Raw genomic sequence first — 21,498 nt, forward strand, 5'->3', positions numbered from 1 at the left:
TATTATGGGGTTTGGAGGTACACAGCTGCGTATGTACCTGTATGCTCCAGGAACTTATGGATTTGTAGATTTGGATTGATTTGTTTACATGGTGTCTCCACGTCTAGAAATCCCTAGTTTTTAGTCCAAAAAACAAGATACTTGTAATTTTCATCAGTTTGGTTTCTGCTCAATTAGTAGATTAGTCATTTAGCATCGCAGTTGACAGTTGTGTGTGAGAGCAACTTCCAGACTCTGGCCCACCCCGCTCCCAATTGTCCCCCAGAGTTTTCAGTGATAGACCAGTGAAACTATGAACCCATAAATTTTAGAATTTGGCTTGCATCTCTTTCTGAGATTAGTTGTCAGTCTGTGAAACTGGCTGATAAGTTTACATGTTGACATCTCCACGTATTTAATGTAGTGTATTCTTAGATACAGGAGAGTAAAAATCAAATATGGTTTTGTTTTGTTTCCATTGTTAATATTGAGTTTAGTGTATTTTCACTAATTATTTCTTATTAGTAGTTTCATTTTTTAAGTCAAAAGATAGAATAATACATTCAGTACAATTTTAATCTTTCTGAACGTTACCTAGTACTCTTCTTTCTGAATTGAATACCTGTGTATCCTTTTTCTGGTTCAGTCCAACATAATTGTTGAGATCTCTGGCAAAGTCGCAAATCTTTAAAGTTTCTTTGCTTGAACTACAGGAAATAGCTTAACATACTTTTGCAGACCTCCTATATTTGCTGGCCTATAAGACAATTTTTTTTGGTTTTTGGGTCACACCCAGCAGCGCTCAGGGGTTACTCCTAGCTCTATGCTCAGAAATCGCTCCTGGCTAACTTGGGGAACCATATGGGATGCCAGAATTCGAACCACTGACCTTCTGCATGCAAGGCAAATGCCTCCTTACCTTCAAGCTATTTCTCCGGCCCCAAGACGACTTTCTTTTTTTTTTAACCTCATGACAACTTTTTAACTAATGAAAAAGTTGTCTTAACGCGGGTATACGGCATGCTGAAAATTAATCCAGCTTCAGGGACGAGTGATCCGCCCCACATTACAACCACATCCCATCCAACTGCCAGGCATCATCACTCAGTCCTCTGCTTGTCCTGATTAATCCATCAGTGCACACAGAGGAGCTAAATTACTGAGTGTTGCATCTCATCCAGCTGCCCGCCGGGATGTTATTGCTGGTATGTGGCTTTCCAATGCTCAGTCCTCTGCTTGTCCTGATTTATCATTCAGGATACACAGGAGCTGAGTTACTGAGTGCCCCATTTCATCCAGCCGCTGGGTATGAGGCTTCTGGTGCTCAGTTCTCTTTTCAGTTTTTATGGGACACAGGATTGTTCTGTCTCCCTCTAGCAGTCCTATTAATCACTGCACTTCAGCCAGCTGCTCTTAGAGAAGTCCTTCTCCTTGATCTCAATGTAGATCACAATTAAAAAATCACACTCACTACAAATGACAAATGTTAAATGATTGTTGGCACTCCAAAGTCTAGCTTTATTTATTTGTTTATTTATTTATTTTGGTTTTGGGTAACACCCGGCAGCTCTCAGGTGTCACTCCTGGCTCTATGCTCCTTGCTATCTCTCCAGCCCCAAAATCTAGCTTTATTAAACATATGCTGTTAACCTTTGAGTTACTACTCTTTTTCTCTTACATATTTCCATTTGGTGTGCATTAAAAGAGCAGTAGTCTTATATGGTGAATATAGCCCAAACCCTATATTTTAATAGGAAAAGTAGGAGGTTGTTTTATATACTGAAAAATATAGTAATAGCCTTACGGTGAATTTTTTTATATTAACCAAGTTTATCATTCAATTTTTTCACATAGACTGCAGTCCGGCATGAATCTTGCAATGGCCTTTATAAGTTATCACTGTCAGGATTGGATGGAGGAGACTCAATCAATCGTTCCTTTTTGTTGTTGGCTGCTTCGACATTGTTGAAGTTTCTTCCTGATGCTCAAGCACTTAAACCTATCAGGGTAAAATTTTATTCAAGAGTGATTTCTGTATCTGCTACATACTGTATTTTGATTGATAAATTTTGAATTCTGTTCTTATAAGGGCTTAGTTGACAAATTTGAACTATATATTAATAAAGTTTATAATCATACTTAGTAAAATATTTCATGTCTTATTTGAAATGTCTCACAAGGTTATTTTCTTTAATAGATAGATGATTATGAAGAAGAACCAATGTTAAAACCTGGATGTAAAGAGTATTTTTGGTTATTATGCAAGTTAGTTGACAACATACATATAAAGGATGCTAGTCAGGTATGTTGAATTTATACATTAACATATTAATACAGATAAATTGTGATTATTCATTACTTGATATTTTTATTAACAGCACTTTATAGGTAGTTGAAACTCCAAAAATTGTAACAGATATGTATGTTTATGTGTGTATGTACACACACACTAGGGCATTTACCTTGCATGAGGGTTCAATCCCTAGCATCCTGTATGGTCCTCTGAGCCCACCAGGAGTAAATCCTCAGAACAGAGCCAGGAGTAACCTATGAGCACCACTGGGTATAACTCAGAAACCTAAAAAAGAAAGTTTATTAGAAAATAGAAGAGAAAGAAACTCCCTGGATAAGGAAGAAATTCTTTTTCATTTTGATCTTAATGTTTTTTCTTTTTACTTTTTTTTGTTTTGTTTTTTTTTTTTTTTGGGTTTTTTTTTGGGGGGGGGTCACATCTGGTGGCGCTCAGGGGTTCCTCCTGACTCTATGCTCAGAAATTACTCCTGGTAGGCTCCGGGGACCATATGGGATGCCGGGATTCAAACCACCAACCATCCTGCGTCGGCTGCATACAAGGCAAATGCCTTACCACTGTGCTATCTCTCCGGCTCATTGATCATACTGTTTCGAACTAGTACCTATTAAGTAATAGTTAATAGTTTCTATCTCTTCTATCTCTTGTAAAATCCTATTCGAAAACGTTAAAGTTAACATTCCTTTATATTATTGCCTTTTTTTTTTTTTTGTCTTTGGGTCAAACCCGACAGCGCTCAGGGGTTACTCCAGGCTCTATGCTCAGAAATTGTCCCTGGCAGGCACGGGGGGGGGGGGGGGGGCATCTGGGATACCGGGATTCAAACCACTGTCCTGCATGGAATGCAAACGCCTTACCTCCATACTAGCTCACCGGCCCCTCCTTTATATAATTGCATGTGGATTTCTGTAAATTATGATAGCAATTAAATAGAAGGAACAAAGACATACTAGAGACAGTAAGGCATTTGCCTGACAAATGCCTAACCCTAGTTTGAACCTCAGGAGTAACCCTTTAGCTCAGATATAATCCCTGAGCACAGCTGAGTTGTTTTAAAAACTATTTGTTGCTTTACCTCCTTTAGTTGTTAAAATGGTGCTTTAATAAAAATTGAAAAATATTTTAGTTGAGTTGAGCTATAGCACAGCCAGGAGGGTATTTGCCTTTTATGCCGCTGATCCAGGTTGACCTTTGGGATCCCATATGGTTCTCCGAGCCTTCCAGGAGTGATTTCTGAGCCCAGAGCCAGGAGTAACCCCTGAGCGCTTCCAGGTGTGGCCCAAAAAACAAAAATAAATAAACATTGTAGTGGGGGCCAAGAGTGTCAGCAACAACAAATGGAGCATTTGTTTTGGATGTAGCAACCCAGGTTCAATCCCACATGGTCCCTAAGCCTTCTAGGAGTAATTTCTAAATGCAGAGCCCATGAGTACATCTGAGGACTGTCAGGTGTGCTCCCCCCCAAATTAGTTATTTAGTTACTGGAACTTGGGGTAATGGTGCTTTATGAGGCACTTGGTTTCATCCCTGGCACCATCAAAAAGTAAATTTTAAAATTAACATACCATAACATGTATTATTTTTCTTGGTTATACAATTTATTATTTCAAAGTATATCTAATGATATAGAACAGTAAAACCTGTACCAAGTATGTGGTGTTTATGAAATGTTCTCAAATTTTTTGTGTGCAAATGAAAGTGTATTATGTAGCACTTTTGGCCTCTAAAATAATCTTTTTGTTTGTTTGTTTGTTTGTTTTTACACCTGGTGAATCTTACAGGAATTCCTCCTGGCTTTGGGTTCAGAAATCACTCCTGCCAGACTCAGGAGAACCTCTGGGATGCTAGAAATCGAACCTGGATTTGGCAATCCAAACACCCTATTCACTGTACTATTGCTCTGGCCTCCTAACTTCCTGCCTTTAAGTAACAATTTGCATCTTAATTCTTAGAGTATCCTAATTATCATTTAAATAATAATGTACTAATTATAATTTTTGTGGACCAGAGCAATAATAGTATAGTGGGTAGGCCACTTGCCTTGCATGTGCTCTATCTGGGTTCGATTCTCAGCACTCATGGTCCCTAGATTCCATCATAAGTGATCCCTGATTACAGAGCCAGGACTAAGTCCTAAACACTGGGTATAGACCACATAACACTCCACCACACCACCACCACCTCCACACATACACATTCACCCTGCCCAGAAAGCACTAATTCAACAAACATGATTTTTGTTTGGAGGGATTGTTTTGTTTGCAGAGATTAAATCTTAGTTAAATCTTGCCCAGAGCTCTATTCTTGGCCCCTAAATATATACTTGTATTTTACTAAAATATTGATGCAGTAAAAATTGAATTAAGGGATGATCAATTAATTAGGACTTAACACTTTTCTATACTTAACCACTGCTGACTGTATTCAGGGTATATGTGTGGTTCTGGAGATTGAACCAGGGTTAGCCCCATACAAGGCAAGCACCATAATCCCTTATACTATCTTTCTGACCCCTAAATTGATTTTTTGTTATACTGGTGTTGACCATTTAAAATGGTAAACTAAATTTTTCATTTTCAGAAAAAAATTTTTTCTTGGTTTTTGGGCCACACCTGGTGACACTCAGGGGTTACTCCTGGCTATGCACTCAGAAATCACTCCTGGCTTAAGGAACCAACCATATGGAACACGAACGATCGAGCTGAGATCCATCCTGGATCAGCTGTGTGCAAAGCAAATGCTCTACTGCTGTCCTATCAATCCAGCCCCCAGAAAACAATTTTTAGAGAGAAAGAAAATTTTTTTCTTTTTACTTTTTTTTTTTACTGTAATAGAGAATTAAACTTTCTGAATTTGTTTGACTTTTTTTCCCCTATAGATTTGTTATTACTTGAGGGGTGGAAGTGAACCATATTCAACAGTGCTTGAAACAAATTTCTTATTGCTTGTTGGTGTCACTCCTAGAGGTACTGGGGACCCTGTTGTGTGCTAGAAATCAAATCCAGGCCTTATGGACATGGCATGCACACTAGCCTTTTGTGCTATATTCCCTGCCCTGTTAAATCTCTCCTCTCTGTACTGTGCTCAGGGTTTAATCCTTGCTCTATACTCTTAAGATTCTTCCTGGCTATGTTCAGGAAAATGTGGAGTGTTGTTTTATAACTGGGCAAGTTAAAAACCTTACTCATTGTACTGTCTCTCTACAGACTCTAAATTTTTGTTTAAGGCCTAGTATATAGGTAGTATAAAAAGAAAGCCTGTGTATGAATTTTGCGGGATGTGAATTAGCATCTAAAAATTGTTAAAGCCAACAAAAAAAATTGTGTTGTTTATTGACTGCCAGTGATGTTCAAAACCTTTTTTTGTGTTTGTTTTTGGGTCACACCTGGCAGCACTCAGGGGTTACTCCTGGCTCTACGCTCAGAAATTGCTCATGGCAGGCTCAGGGAACCATATGGGATTCCGGGATTTGAACCACCATCCTTCTGCATGCAAGGCAAATGCCCTACCTCCATGCTATCTCCCCGGCCCCTCAAAACATTTTTTAAATGCAGTAAAATAATTTCTTTCAGGAGGGATATTAATTCAAAGGAGAATATGTTATTCTCTAGAGAGAGACTGTTGTATCACCTCCGGTTGTTCTTCAGAAGAGAACATGAGGACTAAGCAACCTCAGGATGAAGTATTACAAAGTTAAAGGAGAGATTATGCACCCAAAGATGGGATGTGGGTGACCCCAGAGCTGAATGCTCCGATAATTTATCTTATTAATTGCATATGCAAAGAATAGCTGATTACTTTTTATTTAGCTTTTATATTAATATATTTGGCAGAACCAAATATTTTGTTAGTTACAGCATAGACTTTTGCTTGTTTTAATAATTGCTGAATTTTACTAATCAATCTTTGAATTTTGTTTTTTAATTTATATTAAGACAACACTCCTCGACTTAGATGCTTTGGCACGACATTTGGCTGACTGTATTCGAAGGTAAAATTTAATGTGAAATTGATGTTTAAATTATTAAGGAACAATAAAGGACATAATTAAATGAACTATCTTGACTTGTTCATATTCTCTTTAGCAGGGAGATCCTTGATCATCAAGATGGTAATATAGAAGATGATGGGCTTACTGGACTGTTAAGACTTGCAACCAGTGTTATTAAACACAAACCACCCTTTAAGTTTTCAAGGGAAGGACAGGTAGGTATTAAAGGATTTAGCTATCTCTCTGAGGTACTATGGAGGCTTCTATTGTTACTTTGGTAGATGTCTAAATAATTTTTAAAACATACAAGATTTGTTAGAATTATTACTGGCAAGAAAATTGTTCTTTAATTGAACTTTACTATTATAATCTTGGGCATGTTTTCAGACTGTAAAAAAATCTTTCAATTCCTTTGATTTTTTTTTTATTCCCCCCCCCCCTTGATTTTTAAGAAAACCTCTAATGACAAGTTCTATGAGATTAAATTCATAATTTATACTATGTAGTTGTCATTCAGAGTATTTAATTGGTTTCATATTTTGAGTTTATTTTTCTTTTTTTCTTATTTTTTAAATTTTATTTTGTTTTTGGTTTTTTGGTTTTGTTTTTGGTTTTTTGGGCCACACCCGGCGGTGCTCAGGGGTTACTCCTGGCTGTCTGCTCAGAAATAGCTCCTGGCAGGCATGGGGGACCATATGGGACACCGGGATTCGAACCAACCACCTTTGGTCCTGGATCGGCTGCTTGCAAGACAAACACCGCTGTGCTATCTCTCCGGGCCCTTGAATTTATTTTTCATAAAATCTAATACTGAAGATTTAAAATACCTAAGGTTCCTCAGTAAAGATATACCTAGTTATTCTTTTACAGTAATTTACCTGATACTTTTGTATTGGGGGAGTTAGTTATATTTTGGAGAGATTTTGTCCTTAAACGAATAGAAACTTCAGGAATATCCAAAGGATTAAGATTCTGGACATGTGCATAGATGGAAGGATATTTTTTGTGCGGGGGTTGGGTTTTTGGGTCACACTTAGCAGTGCTCAGGGGTTACTCCTGGTTCTATGCTCAGATGTTTCTGGTAGGCACAGGAAACCATATGGGACACCAGGATTCAAACCACTGTCTGTCATGGATCGGCTGCGTGCAAGGCAAATGCCCTACCCCTGTACTATCTTTCTAGCTCAAGGATTTTTAAATTTAATTACTGTTAATTATAACTTCAAAGTACCATATTTTTTGCTCTGTAAGACTCACATAGTTTTTAGATGCTCTCCTCTCCTGCAATCAAGTGTCCTCTCCAGGCAACATTTGCTCCATAAGATGCATGGGGTGTGTGCGTCTTACGGTATGAAAAATATGGTAATTCATGAGTAAGTTTCGAAAGTACAGTGTTCCAATATCAATTTATTTATCAGTGTCTACTTGCCACCATTGTCCCTGGTTTCCCTTCCAGTACCCCAGCCTGCCTTTATTGCTGATACTTTTTTGCCCTCTATTATCTTAATTTTCCCTTTCTTTATCACGTTCCCAGCAACAAACATCCTGCTGAAGACCTGCTCTTTTGGTCTTTGTTTTTATTGTCTTTGGACATTTGTTATTCCCCTATGTTTGTTTTGTTTGTTTGTTTTTGTTTTTGGGCCACACCCAGTGATGCTCAGGGGTTACTCCTGGCTGGCTTTGCGCTGAGCAATCGCTCCTGGCTTGGGGACCATGTGGAACATGGGGGAATTGAATCACAGTCCGTCTTAGGTTAGCGTGCTCACAAGGCAGATGCCTTACCGTTTGCGACACTGCTCCTGCCTCTATTCCCCTATGTTTGTGTGTGTGTGCGTGTGCGCATGTGTGTGCTTATATATGTTTTATATATATATATATGGGCCAAAATTGGCAGTGCTCATGGTCACTCCTGGCTCTGTGCTCAGAATCTCTCCTGACAGCCCAGGGGACTATATGGGATGCAAAGAATTGAACCCAGGTCGACCACATGCAAGGCAAATGCCCTACCACTGTGCTATCACATAGCAGTAGGGTATATATGTATATTTTTAATCTAAAATAATTTTGAGGGGTTTTTAAGTCTCATATTTCTTTATTTTAAATTTTAGAAAGTTTTTTGTTTTTATTTTTGTTTTTGGCTCACACCTGGCAGTGCTCAGGGGTTATTCCTGGCTCTCTACTCAGAAATTGCTCCTGGCAGGCTCGACTGACCAAATGGGATGCCGGAATTTGAACCACCATCATTCTGCGTGCAAGGCAAATGTCTTACCTCCATGCTTCTCTCCCAGAATTTCTCTACCAGAAATATACCAGAAAGGTATATATATACCTTTGGTATAAATATATCAAAATACCAGAAAGGATTTTTTAAGGGAGTTGTTAGCCTTACATTATATTTAACCAATATGTAAATTTTGCACCAGAGTACAATTTTTAATATATAACTATAAAGTAAAACCATTATAGATGTATAGATATATAAAAATTTTCAACATTGCAAAGAAAAATTTTCATAATCTATTTGGGTGAAGGCCTTCTAGAACTTTCTATGGATATAATCACAGAGTATTTAATTTTTATTACACCAGAAAGATATATTCAATTAGATAAGTAGAAAATAATTTGATCTTGATTGAAATATTTGCAATTACAACATTTTAAAAAATATCGAAAATCAGGGGCCAGCGAGGTGGCGCTAGAGGTAAGGTGTCTGCCTTGTAAGCGCTAGCCAAGGAAGGACCCTGGTTTGATCCCCGGCATCCCATATGGTCCCCCCAAGCCAGGGGCAATTTCTGAGCACTTAGCCAGGAGTAACCCCTGAGCATCAAATGGGTGTGGCCCGAAAAGCAAAACAAAAAAAATACAGAAAATCTTTGCACACTTGTCCAATTAATGCTGAAATAGATTTTTTTTCTTGGTTTTTCGGCCATACCTGGTGATGCTCAGGGGTTACTCCTGGCTATGTGCTCAGAAATCACTCCTGGCTTTAGGGGGACCATACGGGAGGCCAGGGGATCCAACCTCAGCCTAGCGCACGCAAGGCAAATGCCTTACCCTTTGTGCCACCGCTCCATCCCCAATAGATTTTTTTTTTTTGGTTTTTGGGCCACACCCGGCAGTGCTCAGGGGTTACTCCTGGCTGTCTGCTCAGAAATAGCTCCTGGCAGGCACGAGGGACCATATGGGACACCGGGATTCGAACCAACCACCTTTGGTCCTGGATCGGCTGCTTGCAAGGCAAACAGCACTGTGCTATCTCTCCGGGCCCCAGGAACGATTTCTTAGAGCATAGCCAGGAGGACGGTCTTCCAATAGCTTATTTTTTAAACAAAATGTGCTAATAGTTTATAATACACTCTTTCAGTTCATATACCAAATTACACTCTGTGAAATGCTAATTTGCCAGACAGCTTAACATCCCTTCTTAAATTTTTGTAATCTCACTGTTGCTTTAGTGTTTTTCTTTAGTTCTTGCTGAAAATGAGTGACTTTGCTTTTATGTATTATCTATTTAGATGGACTTACAAATTTTCCACCCATAATATTATGTATTTTCCTCATTTTCCTGTAGAGTATACAAACTAGTTCTATAGAAATTATTTTTTATTTTTATATTTTTGGGTCACATCATGCAGCACTCGGGTTACTCCTGGATCTACGCTCAGAAATCGCTCCTGGCAGGCTCTGGGGACCATATGGGATGCTGGGATTCGAACCACTGTCTAAGGCACGCCTTACTGCTGTGCTCTCTCTCTGGTCCCGAAATTTTTTATTTTGAAATTATAAACCTTTTCTGTCATATATTAAAAGGCATTTTTCTTTCGTTGTTACTCTTGGGGCACACCTGGTATTACCTAGCACTTCTGACTCTCAGCTTAGGGATCACTTCTGGAGATATGGGGGCCAGATAGGGTGCCAAGGATCTTATCCGGGTTGGTAGCATGAAAGGCGTGCATCTTATTATCTGCAGTGCTATCTCTCTGGCCCTTCTTTTATATTTTTGTCTTTTTCTTCTTTATACTAATTATTACCGTAAAACTTATAACTCTTAGGGGCTGGTGACGTGGCGCTAGAGGTAAGGTGTCTGCTTTGCAAGCACTAGCCAAGGAAGGACCAAGGTTCGATCTGCCGGCGTCCCATATGGTCCCCCCAAGCCAGGGGCAATTTCTGAGCACTTAACCAGGAGTAACTCCTGAGCATCCAACGGGTGTACTTCCCCCCCCCCCCCTAAAAAATAAAAACATAACTTTTAGAAGGTAAATCATTGAAATTAAAAACCATTATGCCAACTGAATTAAACTAAGGCACAGATGTTTACTTGTCTGAGGTCATTTGGACTCTGGAGCTAGCTGCTTCTAAAGCATTGCATGTCTATATATGTTAAAATAATTTTTATTTAAAAAATTGGCTCAGCAAAAGCTCAGTGGTAAAGCATCTGCCTTGCATGTATATTGATCTGTTTACCAAATGACATCCCAGTGGCAGTGCATTTGTGATACCCAGCACAACTGCAGTATCTAGTGCACCAAACCAACTGTGGACACATCGCAATTGTCTGATCACCAAGTGTTACAACTCGTGTTTTGACCATTGGTGAGCACTACAACCAAGTGTGTTACCTCTGCTCATCACATGAAGAGGAGGGAAGGGAAATATTTAATTTAGATGTACTAAAAAAAACACATTTTTATGTTTCTTTTGTCTGTAGGAATTTTCTATATTAATATATAGATTTAATTCATTCAACTACATAACTTTTCTGATGTATTTTAATATATTGTCTTACACTAGTCTCAACGATGGTGCAGTGATTACATTTAAATTATAGGGAAAAATTCTAGATTTAGATTTCTGGTTTTTACCTTTATGGTTTGTCTTAATATAATAAGCGTATTGCCCTCTGAAAATTTAGCCAATTTATAGTTCTATCTGTTTTGTCACATCCTTACCAGTTGTAGTATTTTTATCAAATTAAAGTTTTGCTTATCTGATAGTTAATAACACTCCTAAACCCATTTTTGTAAGTGAGTAAGGTTGACCTTTCCATGGGCTCAAAGCTATTTATCTTAAATTCTGTGTTCTGCTTAAATCTTTTCCTCATTTTCCTATAATTAATTTATGCACATGGCCCTTTACTTTCTGATCTATAGAAATTTTCTCATGAAAGCAATAGTGTTTTATATTTTGACTGAGTGGTTTCTTCTGTCTTTCACTTCAAATTTCTTTTGTTGCTATTGTTTGTTTTTGTTTGTTTGTTTTGGATCACACCCGACAGTGCTCTGGGGTTACTCTTCTCTCTGCATTCAGAAGTTACTCCTGGTAGGGCCCAGAGTAGTGGCACAGTGGTAGGGCATTTGCCTTGCACATGGCTGACCTAGGATGGACCATGGTTCAATCCCCTGGCATCCTATATGGTTTCCCAAGCCAGGATCGATTACCGAGCGCATAGTTAGGAGTAACACCTGAGTGTCACCACATGTGGTCCAAACACACCCCCCTCCAAACAAATTGCTCCTGGCAGTCTTGGGGTCCATATGAGATACTGGGGAAGTAACCTGGGTTGGCCATGTGCAAGGCAAACACTCCCCACTGTGCTATTGCTCCAGCCCCTACAATTTGAATTTCTAAGTAAGCAGAATTTTTATATAGTCATATTTACTAATCTTCCGTGATTTCAGGATTATATATAATATTTCATACTATTTGCTCATGCTGTCATACAATTTTTATTCCTGATTATTTTCTATAACTTACTTAGATGTAAAATGAATTAAATGAAGAATGCACATTTTTACCCCCACTACTTAGCTTCTCCCCTCCCTCGTTTGGACCATATTTAATTATACTTTGTGTTTACTCCTGGCTCTGTGCTCTGTACTTTTGCAGCTCCAGAGTTACCCAGTTGTCTTGGTAGATATGTTTGGTTTTGGATATGGACATTCTCAGTGGTGAACAGTATCTTATTTTTTTTAATGCACTGATTTAAAATGCCCCTTTGTCCATAGTATAAAATGCTGTTCTTGAACTTTTTGCATTTTCTATGTGGTCACCCTTCTCAGTTACATTAATTTAGTATCTCATAGCAATAATTCTTTATTATTTCTTTGTAGTAGTTTTGGATTTCCTCCTCCATGTTTATTCTAATTTCTATGGGAACAGTAAACTTTCTCTTTTAAAAAGTAAGATGTCCAGACTAGAATGTTAGTACAGTAGGGAGATGCTTGCCTTTCTATGCAGCTGGCCCAGGTTCAATCCCTTGCAACCATATGGTTTCCCAACCCCTATGGGGACTTAACCCTGTTCAAAGCCAGGGTAAGCATGGGCACCAACCATCAGGTGTTACACAAAAACACTCCCTCCTCTCAAAAAGAATCTGAGAGTAAAGTGTTTCTAACTTTATTGGTTACTTTTTTTTTTTTTTTTTTTTTTGGTTTTTGGGCCACACCCAGAGTTGCTCTGGGGTTACTCCTGGCTGTCTGCTCAGAAATAGCTCCTGGCAGGCACGGGGCATTCGAACCAACACGGGATTCCAACCAAACACCTTTGGTCCTGGATTGGCTGCTTGCAAGGCAAACGCCGCTGTGCTATTATTTTTATTTTTTAATGCAGAAATATGAGGTATAAAACAAAATAATTTATGTCCCAAGATTCTATGAAAAAGGCAGGAACCCCTATCTAGAAGATATAAATAGATATATCTATTTATAGATAAACAATTTGGGATTGGTGGCATTTTTTTTTAGCTTAGGCACATAAAACATCAAATTAAGCCTGATCCATATCATCTTACGTGTTAATATCCCAGTCTATATGGTTTTATAAAATTTTTGAATGCCAGTCCTCAAATCAATGTACTTCTAATGAATGATGTAACAATACTGAATGAAAGTAAATAGAGAACTCTTTTTTTTATAGAGAACTCTTACAAATCAATATAAAACTCTGCTCACAGCTCTCATAAACAACTGTAATATTGTGTGCTTTTATTCAGTCCCAACATTATTATATTGCTTTTGTCATCTTTTGTAGATCATGACAAAAGGAATTGCTTTTTAATCCTTATCTACTAATACAGAACATATGCTAAAGACATGTTTTTGTTAGGCATGACCTGTCCACCTAATTTTATTCTAAAAGAATTGGAGACAGTGTTGTTTTCTACGATAATGTACAACATTTAGAGCTAAATCATAGCAGTATTCCCTGTACCAGGTCATTCTCATGATCTGAGAACAAATAAGGGATGAAAAAATCTTAAGCTGTTTGTAAGTGCATAGACCAAGTATTAGATTTTTAGGTTGAAATCTCTATATTAATAATCATTGATGAATTAAATATGTAAAATTGAGTGTATATCAGTAAAACGAAAAATTAAAATCATTGAGCCTAATAATACATTTTACCATGAGCAAGAGTGACTATATGGGATGTTGGGAGTTGAACTCACTCAACTACAGCAAGGCAATGTCCTACTCACTTACTAATATTGCTCTGGCCTCATTCTTGTTATGTGTTTTTTAATTTGCTGCCCAAAGTGGGGCTCGAACCCATGACCCTGAAATTAAGTCTCATGCCGACCATTGTGACCAAGAAAGCTGAGTCAGAGAAAAGGGGAAGGAAATAAAAGAAAGCTAAGTCAAACTCCCCACTGAGGCCGGGCCCTATGGGATATGATACAAAAGTGGTCCAAGGGACAGTCAGGTGGGTCATAGGCTTCTCCCACTTTTCCTTCTGTCAGTGGACCAGGGACCAAGACCAGGGTCTTGGTATTTATGGGTCTTTAGGTTTTTTTGTTTTGTTATGGGAAGGTTATGGGCCATACCCAATGAAACTAGGGCCTATTTCAAACTCTGCTCAGGAATTAACCCTAGTAAGGCTTAGGAGAACATATGTGGTGTTGGAGAGCAATTGAAGGGCAGCAGCATACAAGAAAAGTGCTCCTTTACTATCTCTTGGTTGAGGAGAGATTTCTTCTGTCTTTTTTTTCATTTTTTAATATTTTGATTTCCAGAATTAAATATACTTATCTGTTGTACTTGCTCACTTAATGGCAGTGCTTCCTAGGATTCACACACTTTAATTGCAGTGCTTACGTATCCTTGGATGCAGAATGCAAGAGACTGTAAAAACTGTAGCTTAACAGTGACCATGCCATAAGGATCAAATTCAGATTATAGCACAGTTGAGCCAAAACCTGTAGACCTGTAGAGCAAGTGTTGAACCTCTAAACTGTTTTATCTCCTTTCTTTCCAGGAATTTTTAAGAGATATCTTCAATCTCCTGTTTTTGTTGCCTAGTCTGAAAGATAGACAACAGCCAAAGTGCAAATCTCATTCATCAAGAGCTGCTGCCTATGATTTGTTAGTAGAGATGGTAAAGGGATCTGTTGAGAACTACAGACTAATACACAACTGGGTTATGGCACAGCACATGCAGTGTAAGCATTCTTTTCCTGTAATCTTTATAAATTTGTATATAGAAATTAGTTTTGAAGGCATGCTTTGAATAGAATTCACTATTCACATTTTTAACATTATTTAAATCTATAGACTATTGTTGCTAGATTAAGTTTGAAGCATACATTGCCTTTTTATGGAGTTAGTATTTTTTGGTGGTAATTTACTTCCTACTTAGAATTTCCCTGCCTTCTCCCTGCAATACTTGGTCAGCCAGGCTTGATGATTTTCTGTGCTCAGGCCAGCAGGAATGGGAGCCACTAGAGAGCTACACTGGTGGAGGGTATTTCCCAACTTTTGACTACAACCAGTAATGTTGAGGGACTTTGTGGTACTAGGGAGTGAATTACTGGTATGTGCATGTCATGCTCCTCTGACCTTTGTGCTCTCTCCTCTACCCCATCAAACATTGGCTATTTTTGTTTGAGCTACCACCAGTAGTACTGGGGTTTTTTTTCTCCCACTGAGAGTTCACAGCTTGTTCTTTGGAGACATAATTTTCAGTCTTGTTTTTTTCTTACAACAGCCCATGCACCTTATAAATGGGACTATTGGCCCCATGAAGATGTTCGTGCGGAATGTAGGTTTGTTGGCCTAACTAACCTTGGAGCTACTTGTTATTTGGCTTCTACTATTCAGCAACTTTATATGATACCTGAGGCAAGACAAGCTGTCTTCACTGCTAAGGTATAGTATTCTAATTAAAAAAAAATGAAAAGAATAATGCTATTGGTAAATCTTGATCATTATGTTATAAATAAAATGCCATTTAGTTATATAATTAGCTAGCTTTTTTATATATATATATATATATACACATATATATATTTATATTTTTTTGATTTCTTTTTGGCTTTAAAAATAGGTTGTTGTGGGTCTAGAGAGATAGCATGGAGGTGTAAGGCATTTGCCTTTCATGCAGAAGATCATCAGTTCGAATCTGACATTCCATATGGTTCCCTGAGCCTGCCAGGAGTGATTTCTGAGTGCAGAGCCAAGAGTAATCCCTAAATACTGCCATGTGTGGCCCTCCCCCAAGGGGGAAAAAAACAAACCCTAAAACAAATTTGGTAAATAGTTTCAGTATCTTGGGGTCAGAGCATTATTATTACAGTGAGTAGGGCAATTTGCCGTGTACTCGGCCAACCCAGGTTGGATACACAGCTTCCCAAATGGTCCCCTGAGCCTGCCAGGTGCAATTTCTCAGCACAGAGCCAGTAGTAATCCCTAAGCACCACTAGGTGCTACCAAAAAAAAAAAAAAAAAAAAAAAAAAATATATATATATATATATATATATATATATATATCAGTATCACTGATTATATTTTATATTTATTCTACTATAAATTTGGTTATAAACCTTATCAAGTGAAGTTCTATTTCCTATTATTTTCCATAGTTATTCTTTATAGTTTTATTCTTTTTTAAATATATTTATTTAAACACCTTAGTTACAAATATGATTATAGTTGGGTTAATACCCACCTTCACCAGTACAACATTCCCATCACCAATGTCCCAAAACTCCCTTCTCCCCACCCTCTCCCACCTGTATTTGAGACAGGCTTTCTACTTTTTGTGTCCTTGGGACTCCAATGATTCTTACGATTCTTATTTGTTTCGGTTGAGTTTATCAAAGACTTCTATTTTGGGGGAGGGGCCACACCCGGTGACACTTAGGGGTTACTCCTGGCTATGTGTTCAGAAATGGCTTCTGGTTTGGGGGTCTGTGTGGGATGCTGGGGGATCGAACCGCAGTTGTCCTAGGTTAGTGCCAGCAAGGCAAACACCTCACCACTCCGCACCATCATGCCGAACCCAATATAGCTTCATTCTTAAATCTAACCACAGATTTTATTCTTGAATACTAGATTCAGGGGCTTGAGAGATAGCCCGGAGAATAAAAGAACAGTGGTTCGAATCCCGGCATCCCATATAGTCCCCCAAGCCTGGCAGGTGTAACCCCTGAACACTGTCAGGTGTGACCCAAAAACAATAATAACAAAAAAAGAATTACTAAATTTATTGTTGCAGAATGTTTTAGAAAGCATTCTTTTCAAAATTTTTCTTTTTTTGGTTTTTGGGCCACACCCGGGAGTGCTCAGGGGTTACTCCTGGCTGTCTGCTCAGAAATAGCTCCTGGCAGGCACGGGGGAACCATATGGGACACCGGGATTCGAACCAACCACCTTTGGTCCTGGATCGGCTGCTTGCAAGGCAAACGCCGCTGTGCTATCTCTCCGGGCCCCTTTTCAAAATTTTTCTAATTTTATTTTTAATGAATTACTAATTGAATCACCATGAGATACATTGTTAGAAAGTTTTATATGATTGAGTTTCAGTCATACAGTGTCCAGCACCAATCCTTCACCAGTGTTCCTGCCATCAATGCCACTGTCCTTCTGCATGCAAGGCAAACGCCCTATCTCCGTGCTTTCTCTCCGGGCTCTGGGGTCATTTTCTAATGTTAATGTTAAAATGTCTAATTATATGTATATTTTAATAAAAATTTTCACTTGGTTTTCAGTATTCAGAAGATATGAAGCACAAGACTACTCTTCTGGAACTTCAAAAAATGTTTACATATTTAATGGTATGTTTGAAAATTATGTATAAGGATACAACCTGAAGACATAAATGGAATTTATTTGTCCTTCGTACATTCTTTTTTTGAGCCATACCTGGTGGCACTCAGGTGTTACTCCTCTATCTGTGCTCAGAAATGATTATTGGCAGGCTGGGGGACCATTTAGGATACAGGGAATCAAACTCGGGTCAGCTGCAAATGCCTTACCCACTATTCTGTCATTCCGACCCCCTTATACATTTTTAAAATGTTTTATGGAATCATTGAATTAGAGAGTTACAAAGATACAAATTACAGAGTTACAAAGATATTTGTGATATATAGGTATGCAGTGTTCCAACAACAATCTCTTTACCAGAGATCACTGTCCTCCACCAGTATCCTCAGTTTCCATTCGATCCCCCAGCCTGCCTCTGGCAAGCAACCTCCATGATTATCCTGGAGTTCCATTCTCTAACTTATCCCTTCATCCCTTTTTAACTCCTCCAACCTTAGTCTCAGTGGGACACTTCCAACCAGAGACTTAATTCTTTTTTTTTTTTTCTTTTTTTTTGAGGGGGGGGTCCACACCTGGCAGCGCTCGGGGGTTACTCCTGGCTCAACGTTCAGAAATCGCTCCTGGCAGGCTCGGGAGACCATATGGGATCCCGGGATTCAAACCGCCGTCCTTCTGCATGCAAGGCAAACATCTTTACCTCCATGCTATCTCTCCGGCCCCCCAAAGACTAATTCTTGTGCTCTTCATTTTTATTGCCTTTGGTGTTCTCTACAAAGTTTAGTTAAATCCCCCATCTAAGGGATCAGTCTGAATCTGCTCCCTAATACTGATAGGGAGTGATACTTTTTCACTCTGTAATTGTTTTCAGCATTTTACTGGTCCTTCATGAGGTACTAAGATTGTTGAATTCTTGATTATTAAGACATGATCCTCAATGGGGTTCAGTTCTTGGCATCCCATATGGTGAGGCTTGAGGAGTGATTTCTGAGCATGGAGCCAGGAGTAATACCTGTACTGCTGGGTGTGACCCCTCCTCCCCCAAAATTAAACAAATGAATAAAAGGTCCTCTTTATCTCTTTTAGCTTTTAATCTTGAAGTTGATGTCTGATATTAGTATGGCCACCCCAGCTTTTTTTGTCAGGATTGTTTGCTTGAAATGTTGTCTTCGAACCTTTGACTTTGAGTCTGTGTTTGCCATTACTTTTCAAATATGTTTCTTGTAGGCAGCAGAAGATTCGGTTCATTGTTGTAATCCCTCCTGTCTCTCTGTCTTAATTGGTGCAGTTAGACTGTTGGCATTGATTGTGATTATTACAATGGAGCTCTGTGCTGCTTTTTTATAGAAATTTAGCATATTTGTGGATTTTTTTTTCCTGTTTTAAAGTAGTCCCTTGGATATGAGGGTGATTTGGCTGCAACATCTGTCACCTCATTGATCGCCAGGGTTGATTCAGCAGATTCTGGCTGGCTAGTCAGGTGTTCCCTTCCTCCCTCACCGCTCCATGTACATCCCTCCTCTTCCTGAAGCTGCACGCTTGGTTGAAGAGGATGACCTTGCCTGAATAGAGATGGACCGTTCTTCGGTTGAGGGTATAGGAGTAGCTGTGCTCCCCGGCTACAACCTTCAGATAAGCTCTCAAGGTCCATTTGTAAGAGAACATAGGGTAGTTAAGCTTCCAGATTCCAGACAAGCAGTGCTTCTCAATTATTTTCTGTCATGCCCCAAGTATTCTTGGTAAAAAGTTTGCTTCATTGAGTTTTATTTTACTACTACTGTATCCCATCATACAACTGATGTATCAAGTTCCATCACTTCTAATTATAGTGTTCTCATTTCCCATCTCATATTTTGTCCTGTACTATTTGATGTTTAAGCTCATTAAACATTCTCATCATGGTGTCTCTAATGTTATGTGAGGGGGTTATAGGTATGCTAGTTGAGACTGATGGAGCCTTCTAGGCCATTATCTCACATTGTACTTAGTGGGCTTCTCTACTATTTTCTCTTCGTTCTACTGTCTGGTAATGAATTTTGCCAGTTTATCATTCACTACTTACTCCTACCTTTCACCCCAAGGGAGGCCTAAGAGGAGGTAAAAAGATGTTGTAGGTCTTTTCCTTTCTCTCTGTACCTATCCCAGTGAACCTTTGCTGTTTCTGGTTGTTTTGAGTTCCATGTGTAAATTAAGGGCTACTTTCAATGGCTTTGGCATTTTCTCTCCTTTGGTTATAACACTGTATACTATGACTTTTACTACCACCACAGCTTGTAAGTTTTGTGAGTTTAGTAGATTGATTTTGGAATGAGTTACTATTATCTTAAAGTGACTTGGGCAGCCATGGCTATATCCTATGAGTTCTGAGGTATTGGACTATCTCAGTGGTCGGCAAGCCATGGGTCACGAGCCACATGCAGCTCTTTACACTTTACACTTTTTAATGCGGCTCTTCTGTGTGCCGGGCGGCTGCTCCAGGAGTCAGGACTCTGCTCCTAGCCTCTGTCAGTGTATGCCCTGTGTGCAGCCTCTGCGGCCAGCTCCACACAGCTCCAGTTGGGTCATGTAGTATGTGGGCGTAACTTTCTCTGTGGCGCTGCAGTGTTGAGGCAGCAGCCTCTCTCTGCTGCCCTCAGAAGAAGGTGTTCACTATCCAGAATTAACAAATGATCAGTGGATTCAAAAACTCTTATTTCATGGTGGTTGTTACTTCACATCTAAATCAGCATAAACATAAACTACAGGAGAAAGGAAACACAATTTTTTCGATGTTAGAAGTTATTTTGTTTGAAACAAATGATCTGTTTTTCCTCAAGATTCTGACAGAGAAACTTTGATTCACTTTCCAAGCCTGTTAAAACATCGCCAAGAAAATAATTCTGATTTGACATTACCTATTGTAAAACAGCACTTTTAAATATGAGGGAAGCTTTTCTCAAGAGATTTCAGGATTTCAGAAACAGCAAAGCGACGTTGGCCTTTGTTAAAAAACCTCTGGATGCCACTGTAATGGAATTAAATTTTTCTCCTTTTAATATCAACATTGGCAACTTTGAAATGCAATTGCTGGGTTTAAAAAACAAAGAACTGTGGGGCTCGAAATTTGAACGTCTTTGTGCTAATTTAGAAAGACTGGAGAAACACAAATGTGAACTTAGTTCACAGCACAAGTGGTCTGCTTTGAAAGACCTGGAGAAGGAAGATATGTTGATTTTTAACACCTGGAATAGTATTCCTGACTCATATAATCAACTAAAAAAGCTAGAGTTTTCTGTCTTTCCTTGTTTGGGTCTACATATTTATGTGAACAATCATTTTCAAGCATGAATCTTGTCAAGAGTAAATTGAGAAATCGTCTCATCGATGAGAACCTGGAATCATGTCTAAAATTAAAAACAACAACATACAAACCTGACTTACTCAAACTATCCAAGGAAATGCAAGGCCAGTGTTCACATTAGTGTTTGTGACTTTGTCAGTCACTGTCAGGATGTAATTTTTTCTATTATTGCAAGGCAAATTTTATGGAATTTAACGTTATCGCTAAATAATATTCATTCTAAAGTTTTTGTTTTATTGTATTATTTGTATCCTCCTGACCTATGTGGATACTTGCATGCAGAATATTCTCAATAAAAACTTAGTGAAACTAAAAACAGTGTACCTATGTATTTTCGATTTTAAAAATGTGGCTCTCAAAATAAATTTCAATCGTGGTTTTAGCGAGATTTGGCTCAGTTGAAAAAAAAGGTTGCCCGCCACTGGACTATCTTGTTGCTGTTTTTGAAAAACCTGAGAAATGATTCAATCTGAAACTTGGGGGACGCTCCTAGCAAGCAGCTTTCATCTGAAGATAGGCCCCAGAATTCAGAGTGTGGAACAGTGAAGGAGTGAACTATGTACAAAAAACTACTGGCAAGAAGGGCTTTTATCTGTAACAAAGGGGCAGTGTCCAGTAGGCAGGTTTAAAAATAATTTAAGCTTCTTCTAGCACCAAGACTGTCATGGAAATTAAATAAAAATAGAAGCAGTGTTTTAATCCCTTCATTGTATATTTACTACCTACTATCCCTGCTACCTATAATCCGGTTATTTTATTGTTCAAAGGCCTTATAATGATTCTTTTTTTTTTTTTTTTTTTTTGTTTTTGGGTCACACCTGGCGGTGCTCAGGGGTT

The 21,498-nt window shown here is 38.7% G+C and overlaps 1 protein-coding gene across 1 annotated transcript in view; it reads left to right on the forward strand.

The window, feature by feature from the left end:
- Positions 1–21,498, forward strand: part of USP34 (ubiquitin specific peptidase 34) — a 265,701-nt gene that overhangs the window by 152,638 nt on the left and 91,565 nt on the right. Inside the window, exons 38-44 of the mRNA XM_049784720.1 lie at positions 1,834–1,986; positions 2,177–2,281; positions 6,226–6,281; positions 6,376–6,496; positions 14,535–14,718; positions 15,264–15,424; positions 17,267–17,332. Coding sequence (XP_049640677.1) covers positions 1,834–1,986; positions 2,177–2,281; positions 6,226–6,281; positions 6,376–6,496; positions 14,535–14,718; positions 15,264–15,424; positions 17,267–17,332 — 846 coding nt within the window. The remainder of the gene's footprint in view (positions 1–1,833; positions 1,987–2,176; positions 2,282–6,225; positions 6,282–6,375; positions 6,497–14,534; positions 14,719–15,263; positions 15,425–17,266; positions 17,333–21,498) is intronic.

Source organism: Suncus etruscus, chromosome 12 (genome assembly GCF_024139225.1).
Source record: "Suncus etruscus isolate mSunEtr1 chromosome 12, mSunEtr1.pri.cur, whole genome shotgun sequence".
NCBI lineage: Eukaryota > Metazoa > Chordata > Mammalia > Eulipotyphla > Soricidae > Suncus > Suncus etruscus.